Below are 11,752 nucleotides of genomic sequence, written 5' to 3'. Positions count from 1 at the left end.
TGATGCTGCTTGGCCTGCTGTGTTCATCCAGCTCTACACCTTGTTATCTCAGATTCTCCAGCATCTGCAGTTCCTACTATCCATGATTCTTGATCAGTCGGGGAATCAAGGGAAAAGGCAGGAAAGTGGATGAAACGAATGCTGGATCAGCCATGATCCTATTGAATGGCAGACAAGGCTTGAAGGGCCAAATGGCCTACTCATACTCCTATTTCTTATAGCTGGGGACAGAATGGAGAGTTATTCCTAGCACAACTATGCATAAAACAGAGACAGCCACAGGGAGATATCAGAGTTCATTTTAATCGAGAAAAGATGATTCTGACAGCGATTACATTCCTGCTCTGTGCACCAGGAGCAACAATAGTGGGTTTTAGCAAGGTGCCATTATCTGGGACATTCTTCACTGAATGGCCTTCTCTACCTGAGTAATTCCAACCTGAAATCTTGTGGGTTAATACCACAAGCTAATCATTGATTTGAACAGCATTCTTATGGCTTCACCTGTCCTGTCACCATCCGTAACAGTTTCAGTGCCATCTCTCCCTGGTCGGATGGAATCTGAAAACAAAGAAATAACAGTCATCAGCACATCCTGCATACTAATTAAAGGCAAAAGTTGCTTGTGGGAGTAGTTGAATATACACCAACAATGGCTGGAGTCAGACACAGTATAAGGGGGAAAAGCATGGAGGTTGTAAGAAAGGCACCACAATAATTGTGGGGGATTTTAATCTCCATGCAGAGGTTGAGTGAACCAGAAGGATTTGTTCCCAAGAATGAGGATTGTTTTATTCTTTTATGGGACGTGAGCGTCACTGGCAAAAGCCAACATTTTGTTGCCCGGCCATTTCAGAGAGTCAACCACATTGCTCTGGGTCTGGTTTACAGGTGATCAAGACCAGTCAAGGATTTCCTTTGAGCAAACCAGATGGCTTTTTTTTTTGAAAAAAAAACAATTGACAGTGGTTATACAGTCACCATTAGTCTAGTTCTTTAATTCAAATGTCACCATCTGCCATGGTGGCATCAGAGCCATGTTCCCACAGCACCAGCAGGAGGCTATGGTTTACCAGTCCAGTGGCATTACCACCATTACAAAATACCGACTAGGGAACGGGTTATTTTAGGATCTGGCAACATGCAAAGTGACATTAATTAATTAGCCCGACTTTAATTAAATACCCATTGTAAAGGAGTCTCCATAACATGATCGCATTTTATATTCAGTTTAAAGTGAAGGAAGTGTCGGTCTAAAACTAAAAGGATAGGACAGAACTGGGAAAGCAGCTTAAAAAGTAAAGTGATAGAGAGCAGCGGCAGTCAGGTCATTTAAGAACATATTTCATAACCCAGGTCAAAAATATATTCCATTGGAAAAGACAGAACCATCTGTAGCTAGCTGAGGAAGTTCAGTATAGTATCCAATTGAAAAAGACAAGTGGCAGGTCAGAGTACTGGACAGATTCTCAACCAACAAAGAATGTCTCTAAAATGCAGTATAAGAGACAGCTAGCTAGCAATGTAACAGGCAGCAAGAGTTTCCACAAGCTTTCAAAAAGGAGTAGAGTAAATAAAGTGAGCATTGGTCTCAGAGGGTGAACTTGGGTAAATAATAATGGGAAACCAGGAAATGTGTAGACGAGTGCCGCTCCAAGAACACTAGAGAAGCTTGACACCATCCAGGACAATGCAGCCCACTCGATTGGCACTACATCTACAAGCATCCACCGACGCTCAGTCACACTGCTGCAAGATGCACTGCAGCAATTCACCAAAGATCCTTAGACAGCACCTTCCAAACACATGAACACTTCCATCTAGAAGGACAAGGGCAGAAAGTGTATGGGAAAATCACCTGCAAGTTCCCCTCCAAGCCACCCAACAGCCCGACTTGGAAATATATCGCTGTTCCTTCACGGTCACTGGGTCAAAATCCTGAAATTCCCTTCCTTAGGGCATTGTGGATCAACCCACAGCACATGGAATGAAGCAGTTCAAGAAAGCAGCTCACCACCACCACAAAAGCAATTAGGGACGGGAAATAAATGCTGACCCAGCCAGCAACATCTACAATCCTATAACTTTGTTTTTAAAAATGGCAGAAACATTGAACAAGTATTTTGTATGTTTATTCCCTGCAGAAAATAAAAAACTTGAAAATCAAGACGTAAAACAGAGAAACTTAAAACAATCAACCTCCAAAGAATAAAGACCAGGGTCATAAAAGAAGTGGTTGCAATCATGGGGTTCTTCCCAAATTTCCTAGATTATGGAAAGCACACTTTAAAACTGACCAAAAACCTTTAACTTGTAAAGAGGGTTTTTACTGAATCTATATACATGGGCATAGGAGCGATTGACAGACCCATACTAGAAGCACAAATATCTAGGCCAATACTTCAGTACGGTACTGAGGCAGTACCTCTTTTTAAAAACAGTGTTGCCTTTAAGATGGATGAAGGAGAGCCTGTGATAAAAGGGGTAGGTTTTAAACAGCAAATGAATGTCGGGGATTAGGGTCCAGGGAGCCGAATGTATGACTAACGGCTAATACGTCCTTTCCACAAGGATCACCGAAACAGATAATCTGGTTAGGAGAACATTTCTGTTGGTGGAGTCTTGCTGTGCACAATTTGGCTGCCTCATTTCCCATACTACAACAGTGACCACAGCTAAAGAACAATATTTTCTTGGCTGTAAAGCACTTTGGGACACCCTGTGGTCACGAAAGAGACTATATAAATGCAAAATGATTTTCTTTCAGCTCCTGAACACCTTAACTGTGTCTGGAACATTAATACAGGTATCCCAGACTGTCAGGAAGTTAAAAATCACTCACCATATGACCAGCTTTTAGGATCCAGAAGAAGGCAAAGTTCTGGTATTGTTTATAGAATGCAGCAGTATCGGAGGGTTTGGATGGAGTGTACACAGGTTTCCATCGCAGCCTGGAGAATGGAGAAAGGCCTGGCCATTTCAGCTTCTTCACCCACATTTCCTGCCCTGGATTGGGAAAGGAGGGAGAGAGAAGATTTTTTTTCAAAAACTTGGATTAAATCTCCCATTTGCCTTCTCTGCTCCAATAGGAATAGTTCCAGCATCTCTCCATCCTGAACTAGCCACTGTGGTTTCCATCCAGGCAAATCCATACTCTCCTTTCTGTAATGGGACTGAGCCACCTCCAGTCTTTCGCTGTGCTCTAACAAGCTCTTGTCCTTTGTGCAGATTCGTCACCCTGTGCATTTTCAGACAATCCTGTACCCAACACCCCAAGTTTTTCTTCACCCATACCCTTCAGTCTATTCACCTTCACAACCTATTGCATCTTTATATCTACCACGTCTTCAACCCTTGCTTTTCTGTTTCAATTCCCTTCATAATCTCACTCTTCCCCATTTAATATTTTCAAGGCTTGCAACCCTGAAAAGTTGCAATCCTCTATTTTGGGCTTCTTACATAACAGCAAGAGATTTCTTTTCTTTATTCATTCACAGGATGAGGGCATCGCTGGCCAGGCAGCATTTATTGCCCACAGGGCAGCTAAGATCAACCACATTGCTGTAGGCCTGGAGTCACATGTAGGCCAGACCAGGTAAGGATGGCAGTTTCCTTTTATAAAGGGCATTAGAGAACCAGATGGGTTTTTCTGACAATCGACTCATTGATTCACGATCATCATTAGACTGTTAATTCCAGATATTTATTGAATTCAAATTCCACCATCTGCTGTGGCGGGATTTGAACCCAGGTCCCCAGAACATTATCTGGGTCTCTGGATTAATAGTACAGTGATAATACCACTAGGCCATCGCCTCCCCAGGAGGGGAGGAACAGGAGTTGACTATTCAGCCCATCCAACCTGTTCCACCATTCAATATAATCATGGCCGATCTTGGACTTCAGCTCTGCATATTCCTGAGATGTCTAAAATCAGTCTATCCCAGCCTTAATTGCATTTAAACAATAAAGTATCCACAACCCTATAGGATACAAAATTCCAAAGATGCACACATTCCTTTCATTAACTAATTTCTCTTTATCTCAGTCCTGAATGATTGGACTATTATCCCAAGAATATTTCAGATCCCCTGTGAGCAGTATCAGCCACATAAGCCCCACAGAGTCTTGTATGTTTCAACGAGACTGCCTCTCATGCTCCTAAATTCCAGAGAATCTAGACCCAATTTACTCAGCCTCTCATCCCAATCTAGTGAACTGTCCTGCCTCTGATATGAGTATATCTTTCCTTAAATAAGGAAACTGCACACAGTATTCAGTGTGTGGTCTCATTAAAAACCCTGTACAATTAAAGCAAGATTTCTTTATTCCTACATTCCAATCCTCTTACAGTAAAAGGACAACTTATCAGGCAGTTAGGAAGGCCAATATCTTTGGGTTCTTTGCTCAAAGTCTCCAAATATCAACATTTACAACTTTAAACAATTCTGCTTTTCTGTTCTTCCGAAGTGAATAAGATGATAAGCGACAAGAGCAGAAGTAGGCCATTCAGCTCATCGAGACTGCTCCACCATTCAACGAGATCATGACTGATCTGATAATTCTCAACTCCATTTTCCCACCCTTTTCCCATAACCTTCAATTCCCTTACTTATTAAAAGCTAGTCACTCTCAGCCTCAAATACACTTAATGACCCACAAAATTGTCACAGTGCAAGAGATGACCATTTGGCCAATTAGACCAATGCCAGTTATATTGCCTGTTACCAATTCCTGTCTTTTCCCCATCTCCCTGCAAACCATTTATGCCCAAATAACCATCCAATGCCCTCTTGAATATCTCAATTGAACCTGCCTCCACCACATTGCCAGGCAGTACGTTCCTGACCCTAACTACTCACTGTGAGAACAGTTTTGTCTTCGGTCACCCTTGTTTCTTTTGCACATTCTTTTTATTCACTCGCAGGATGTGGGTATTGCTGGCTGTGCCCAGCATTTATCGCCTCATCCCTAGTTGCCACTTGAAGGTGTGGTACGCTCCCTTCTTGAACCCCTGCAGTTTGCCTGCTGTGGGTTGACCCACAATGCCCTTAGCAAGGGAATTCCAGGATTTTAACCCAGCAACACAAAGAATGGTGATACATTTCCAGGTCAGGGATACAAGTGGCTTGGAGGGGAACTTGCAAGGTGTGGTGTTTCCACATATCTGCTGCCATTGTCCTTCGAGACGGAAGTGGCCGTGGGTTTGGAAGGTGCCGTCTTTGGTAAATTGTTGCAGTGCGCCTTTGTAGATACTACACACTGCTGCAAATGAGCGGTGGTGGAGGGAGTGGATATAGTGCCGATCAGGTGGGCTGATTTGTCCTGTATAGTGTCACTTTTTAATTTTGTTGGAGCTGCATTCATCCAGGCAAGTGGGAAGTATCCCATCACACTCCTGACTTGTGCCTTGTAGATGGTGGACAGGCTTTGGAGAGTCAGATGGTGAGGTACTTGCCATAGTATTTGTAGCCTGTGACCTGCTCTTGTAGCCACTGCGTTTATGTGGCACAGCCAGTGAATGTCTGGTCAGTGGTAACCCCCAAGATGTTGGATAGTCAGGGATTCAGTGATGGTAACACCATTGAATGACAAGAGATGGTGGTTAGATTGTCTCTTATTGGAGATGGTCATTGCCTAGCATTTGTGTCGCATGAATGTTACTTGCCACTTGTCAGCCCATTTCTCACCATTTTAGATCGATGTCCTCTTGTTTATGTTTTACAAGTGGGGATAGAATTGATCATGAGAAACTATCTGTATGATTTTGACCAAATCTCCTTTCATCCTTCCTCTCTCCAAGGAGAATCATTCCAACTTCTTCAATCTATCCTCACTGAAGTTTCTTACTCCTGGAACCATTGTTATGAATCCCTTCTGCACTTGCTGTCCAATGTGTTCACTTCTTTCCTATAATGTGTTACCCACAACTGTACACAGCACTCCAGCTGAGGTCTAACAAGTGTCTTGAACAAGTTCAAGATCACCTCCCTGCTCTTGTACACAACACACCAAAGAAATGGTGAGCAAACAGGCAAGTCTGAGGCTGCTACAGTACAGAAGGGCAGCAAGTTAAATAGTCAAGGCAGGCAAGAGCACAGAAGAGACTGATAAATTAAACTGCATTTACTTCAATGCAAGAGGCCTGACAGGTAAGGCAAATGAACTCAGGGCATAGTTGGGAAAATGGGACTGGAATATCTTGGGTATTACGGCAACGTGGCTTTGGGACGGAAAGGACTGACTGCTTCATGTTCTGGGATATAGTTGCTATGGGAAGGATAGAAAGGGAGAGTGCATTTTTGGTTAGGGATAATGTTACGGTAGCACTTAGGGAGGATATTCCTGGAAGAATGTCCAGTGAGGTTATTTGGGTGGAACTGAAAAATAAAGGGATGAGCACCTTATTGGGATTGTGCTATTGAGGCCCCAATACTCAGCATGAAGTTGAGAAGCAAATATGTAAGGAGACCTCATTTATCTGTAAGAATAATAGGGCTGTAATGGTAGGGGATGTTAACTTCCCAAACATAGACTGGGACTGCCATAGTGTTAATGGCTTGTATGGAGAGGAATTTGTTAAGAGTGGATAAGAAAATTTTCTTATTGAACATGTGGGTGTATCCACTAGAGAAGGAGCAAAATTTGATCTTCTCTTGGGAAATAAGGCAGGGCAAGTGGCTGAGGTATCATCAGTGGGGAGCACTCTGGGGCAAGTGATCATAATTCTATTAGTTTTAAAACAGTTCTGATCTAAAAGTTAAGCTTAAATTGGAGTAAGGCCAATTTTGACAGGATTAGGCAAGAACTTTCAAAAGTTGATTGGGGGCAGCTGTTTACAGATAAAAGGGATGGTCAGAGAGCGTGAGGCCTTCAAAGATGAGATGTGGAGTTCAGAGACAGTATTTTCCTGTTAGTGCAAAGGGCAAGGCTGATGGATGTAGGGAATGCTGGATGACTTGAGATATTGAGGCTCTGGTCAAAAAAAAAAGGAGACACGTGTCAGGTGTAGACAGCTCGGATCGAGGGATTCCCTAGGTGATCCTAAGGGCACTAGGAGTATACTGGAGAGAAATCAGGAGGGCAAAAAAGGGACATGAGAGCGCTTTGGCAATTAGGGTTAAGGAGAATCCAAAGAGATTCTACAAATACATTAAGGGCAGAAGAGTAACTAGGAAGAGAATAGGGCTCCTTAAAGGACAACAAGGCTGTCTATGTGAGGAACCACAGGAGATGGGCGAGATACTAAATGAATATTTTATGTCAGTATTAACTGTGGAGAAGGAAATGAAAGCTATGAAACTTGTGTAAAAAGTGAGATCTTAAAATGCGCAAGGGTAGATAAAGTCCCAGGATCTGATCAGGTGGATTGCAAAACTTTGTGGGAAGCTAGGGAAGAGATTGCTGGGCCCCTTGTTGAGATATTTGTATGTATGGCATGTCTTCTATTGTGGACACAGGCACAAAATATTGTCTGTTCTTTCCTCATTATAATTCCTTTGTTTCTAAGGACCCAATGTTTATTTGTGTTACTCTCTTCCAGTAAAAGCTCCTGAAGTCTATTTTTATATTCCTACATAGTTTACCTTTGAATTTTACTTCTTCCTTTTTTTTGTTTTTTAAATGGGCTTTTGCTGGTTTCTAAAACACTCAATCCTCAGATTTTACTGGTTTTTGCTTGCAATGTTATACACACCTCTTCTTTTGAACTGTGCCAACTTTAACACCAGAGTGGACCACAGATTTTCCTCAGAGATAACACGCAGTGTGGAGCTGGAGGAACACAGCAGGCCGGGCAGCAGAGGAGCAGGAAAGTTGACGTTGAGTCAGGACCCTTCTTCAGAATGATTCGAATGACCTGAAACATCAACTTTCCTGCTCCTCTGATGCTGCCTGGCCTGCTGTGTTCATCTAACTCCACACTGTTATCTGACTCCAGCATCGGCAGTTCTTACTATCGGAGTAGATTTTTCTCAGACTTTGTTTCTCAATGGATTGTACTTTTATTGAATAGATTGAATTGTTCCTTTAAATGTTTATCACCGTTTACCACTGTACGTTTCAGACTGCTTCCCCAATCAAGCCAGCTTTCCCTTCGTACCTATATCATTGGCTTCAAGGTTAAGATTCTTGTTTGTGATTGGAGTTTGCTGTTTTCAAGCTCAATGTGGAAATGAATTGTACTATGATTGCTATTCCCTGTGGATCTTTTACTGTGATATTACCAATGCACCCTGTCTCAGCATACATACTCAAAAACAGCTTTATCCTTATTTGGTCCCACAACATATTGCTTCAGGAAACAATCAGAAAAGTTTTCTACAATCTCACCTTCACCAATCCCCCACATCCCTAACTTTGATCTCTACATCTGCGGTCACCATCCCTGCAGTGGTGCGGACACTAATTCCTGGAATTCTCTCTCCACCTCTTTCCATCACTTTTCCCCTTTGAGATGCTGCTTAAAATCTTCTACTTTCATAAAGCTTTTGGTCACTAGCCCTAATAATCTAATTTCACTTGGAGCTGAAACTTTTTGCTAACACTTTGTTACTTTCGGACTCTTCCACATTTAAAGGCACTATATGAACACAAGTTGTTGCAGCTGTTAATCATGTTAATTTCTCCCCAGACATTTCCTGACTCCTTACAACATGTACACACTGTGCATTGTTACATTAGAGTCAGCTGACATTGGGACCCATTAGACCATTAGCCTATAAGATGTAGGAGCAGAAGTAGGCCACTCAGCCCATCAAGTCTGCTTGGCCATTCAACATTGGGAAGAAGAATAAAAGCATGGACTATTTTCTAAATGGGGAGAAAATTCAGAAGTCTGAAGTGCAAAGAGACTTGGAGTTCTAGTCCAGGATTCTCTCAAGGTAAATGTGCAGGTTGAGTCAGTAGTCAGGAAGGCAAATGCAATGTTGGCATTTATTTTGAGAGGACTTGAATATAAAAGCAGGGATGTACTACTGAGGCTTTATAAAGCTCTGGTCAGGCCACATTTGGAGTATTGCGCGCGGTTTTGAGCCCCATATCTCAGGAAGGATGTACTGGCCCTGGAGCGGGTTCAGAGGAGGTTCACGAGAATGGTCCCAGGAATGGAAAGCTTAACATATGAGGAGTGTTTGAGAACTCTGGGACTATACTCATTGGAGTTTAGACGGATGAGGGGGGGGATCTAAATGAAACTTACAGAATACGGAATGGCCTGGACAGAGTGGATGTTGTGAAGATGCTTCCATTGGTAGGAGAGACTAGGATGCAAGGGCACAGCCTTAGAATAAAGGGAAGATCCTTTAGAACGGAGTTCAGGAGAAACTTCTTCAGCTCGAGTGGTGAACCTATGGAATTCACTGCCACAGAAGGCTGTGGAGGCCAGGTCATTGAGTATATTTCAGACAGAGATAGATAGGTTCTTGATAATCAAGGGGATCGAGGGTTATGGGGAGAAAGCGGGAGAATGAGGTTGAGGAACTTATCAGCCATGATTTAATGGCAGAGCAGACTCGATGGGCCGAATGGCGTAATTTCTGCTCCTATGTCTTATGGTCTTATGTCTCAACATGGCAGATCTGATCATCCTCAATTACACTTTTCCTGTCTTTTTTCAGTAAACCCCAATTGATCAGTGCCATGAGAATAGAGTTTTTGATACTTTTCTCACCAGCCCCGAGATAAGTGATTCTTTTCTTCCACTACAGAAAAGCACAATGCTCTTGTCCCTTCAACAGGAGTCACGCCTCCAGCCTTTGATATCAATTGGGTCAGTGGGCTGAGAATTGCAGATGAAATTCAATTTAGATAAATGGAAGGTTATTGCATTTTGGGAAAATAAGGGCAGGACTTATACAATTAATGCTAGGGCCCTGGGTAGCGTTGTAGAACAGAGAGACCTAGAGGTACATAATTCCTTGAAAATTGTGTCACAAGTAGACTGGGTGGTGAAGATGACATTTAGCATGCCTTGCCTTCATCGTTCAGACCGTTGAGTACAGGAGTTAGGATATCACATTGAGGTTGTACAGGATGTTGGTGAGATCTCTTTTGAAGTACTGTATACATTTTTAGAAGTAGGATTTGCTTTATTGTCACTGTGCATTTCTGGTCAACCTGCTACAGAAAGAATATCATTAAACTGGAGACAGTTCAGAAAAGATTTAGAGTTGTAAGAGGCTGAGACTTTTTTCACTGGAGCAGAGGTGGTTAAGGGGTGACCTTAGAGGTTTAAAAGGTCATTAGGGGCATAGATAGGGTGAATAGCAAGGGTCTTTTCCCTTGGGAGGGTGAGTTAAAAAAACTAAGGGGCATATTTTTAAGGTGAGAGGAGAACGATTTAAAAAGGGAACTGAGGGGCAACCTTTTCACACAGAGGGTGCTTTGTGTGTGGAATGAACTGCCAGAGGAAGTGGTAGATGCAGGTACAGTTACAATATTTAAAAGACATTTGGATATGGACATGAATAGGAAAAGTTTAGAGGGATATGGGCCAAATGTAGGCAAGTGGGTCTAGTTTAGTTTAGAAAACTTGGTCGGCATGGACGAATTGGACCGAAGGGTCTGTTTCCGTGCTGTATGACTATGACACCGATACTCAGTAGCAGCAGTTTGTACCATCTATAAGAAGCACTGCAGAAATTCACCGAAGATCCTTAGGGAGCACCTTCCACCCTATGGCCACTTCCATCTAGCAGAAGGGCAGCAGATACACGGGAACGCCACCCCCTGCGAGTTCTCCTCCAAGCCACTCACTATTCGGACTTGGAAACATATCATTGCTCCTTCACTATTGCAGAGTCAAAATCCTGGAACTCCCCCTAGGGGATTGAGAGAAAAGCATCAAACTTGATTCCCACAGCACTGATCGGTTGCGAATCAGGGTTTATGGAGAAAAGACAAGAAAATACAGTTGAAGGTTATCAGATCAACCATGGTGTAACTGAATGGCAGAGCATTGTGGGTCTGCCTATAACACATGGACTGCAGTGGTTCAAGAAGGCAGCTCACCACTTTAAGGGGCAGTGAATTGAAAAATACAAATGCAGTACTTTCTTCCCAGCATCAGGGGGCAGCCTCAAGCACTTCAATCAGTTCCCACAGTATCTTTTTTGTATTTGCCTTCTCCTTTCTCCTTCAATTTCTCCCACTTCCTACAGACAAAGGGAGTGGCCATGGGTACCTGCATGGGCCCAAGCTATGCCTGCCTCTTTGTAGGTTACGTGGAACAATCCCTGTTCCATAGCTACACTGGCCCGATCCCCCATCACATCTGTTTCGACGCTGCCTCATGCTCCCATGAGGAGCTTGAATAGTTCATCCACTTCACTAATACCTTCCACCCCAACCTTAAGTTCACCTGGACCATCTCCGATACACCTCTCTCCTTCCTGGACCTCCCGGTTTCCATCTCTCGCAACCACCTGGAAACCGATATCCATTTCAAGCCCACCAACTCCCACAGCCACCTAGAATACATCTCCTCCCACCCACCCACCTTCCTGCAAAAATGCCATCCCCTATTTCCAATTCCTTCGCCTCCACCACATCTGCTCCCGAGAGGAGGCATTCCACTCCCGGATATCCCAGATGTCCTTGTTTTTCAAGGACCGCAACTTCCCCTCCACAGTAGTCGAAAACGCCCTCGACCGCATCTCTCATTTCCCGCAACTCATCCCTCACGTGCCCTCCCCGCAATAAGAACCAAAACAGAAACCCCCTCGTCCTCACGTACCACCCCACCAACTTCCGG

General features: G+C 43.4%; 2 protein-coding genes across 2 annotated transcripts in view; both read right to left on the bottom strand.

Moving 5' to 3' along the window:
* The window catches only part of LOC109922057 (E3 ubiquitin/ISG15 ligase TRIM25), a 66,048-nt gene that overhangs the window by 31,995 nt on the left and 22,301 nt on the right, over positions 1–11,752 (bottom strand). The window lies entirely within an intron of this gene.
* The window catches only part of scpep1 (serine carboxypeptidase 1), a 24,412-nt gene continuing 12,947 nt past the window's right edge, over positions 288–11,752 (bottom strand). Inside the window, exons 12-13 of the mRNA XM_048610826.1 lie at positions 2,843–3,006; positions 288–561 (exon numbers count right to left, since the gene is read on the bottom strand). Of these exons, the coding sequence (XP_048466783.1) occupies positions 493–561; positions 2,843–3,006 (233 nt within the window). The 3' untranslated portion in view covers positions 288–492. The remainder of the gene's footprint in view (positions 562–2,842; positions 3,007–11,752) is intronic.

This window comes from Rhincodon typus, chromosome 23, assembly GCF_021869965.1.
Source record: "Rhincodon typus isolate 14 chromosome 23, sRhiTyp1.1, whole genome shotgun sequence".
Taxonomy (NCBI): Eukaryota; Metazoa; Chordata; class Chondrichthyes; order Orectolobiformes; family Rhincodontidae; genus Rhincodon; species Rhincodon typus.
The sequence above is the reverse complement of the archived record's forward strand: the minus strand, read 5'-3'. Positions and strand labels throughout refer to the sequence as shown.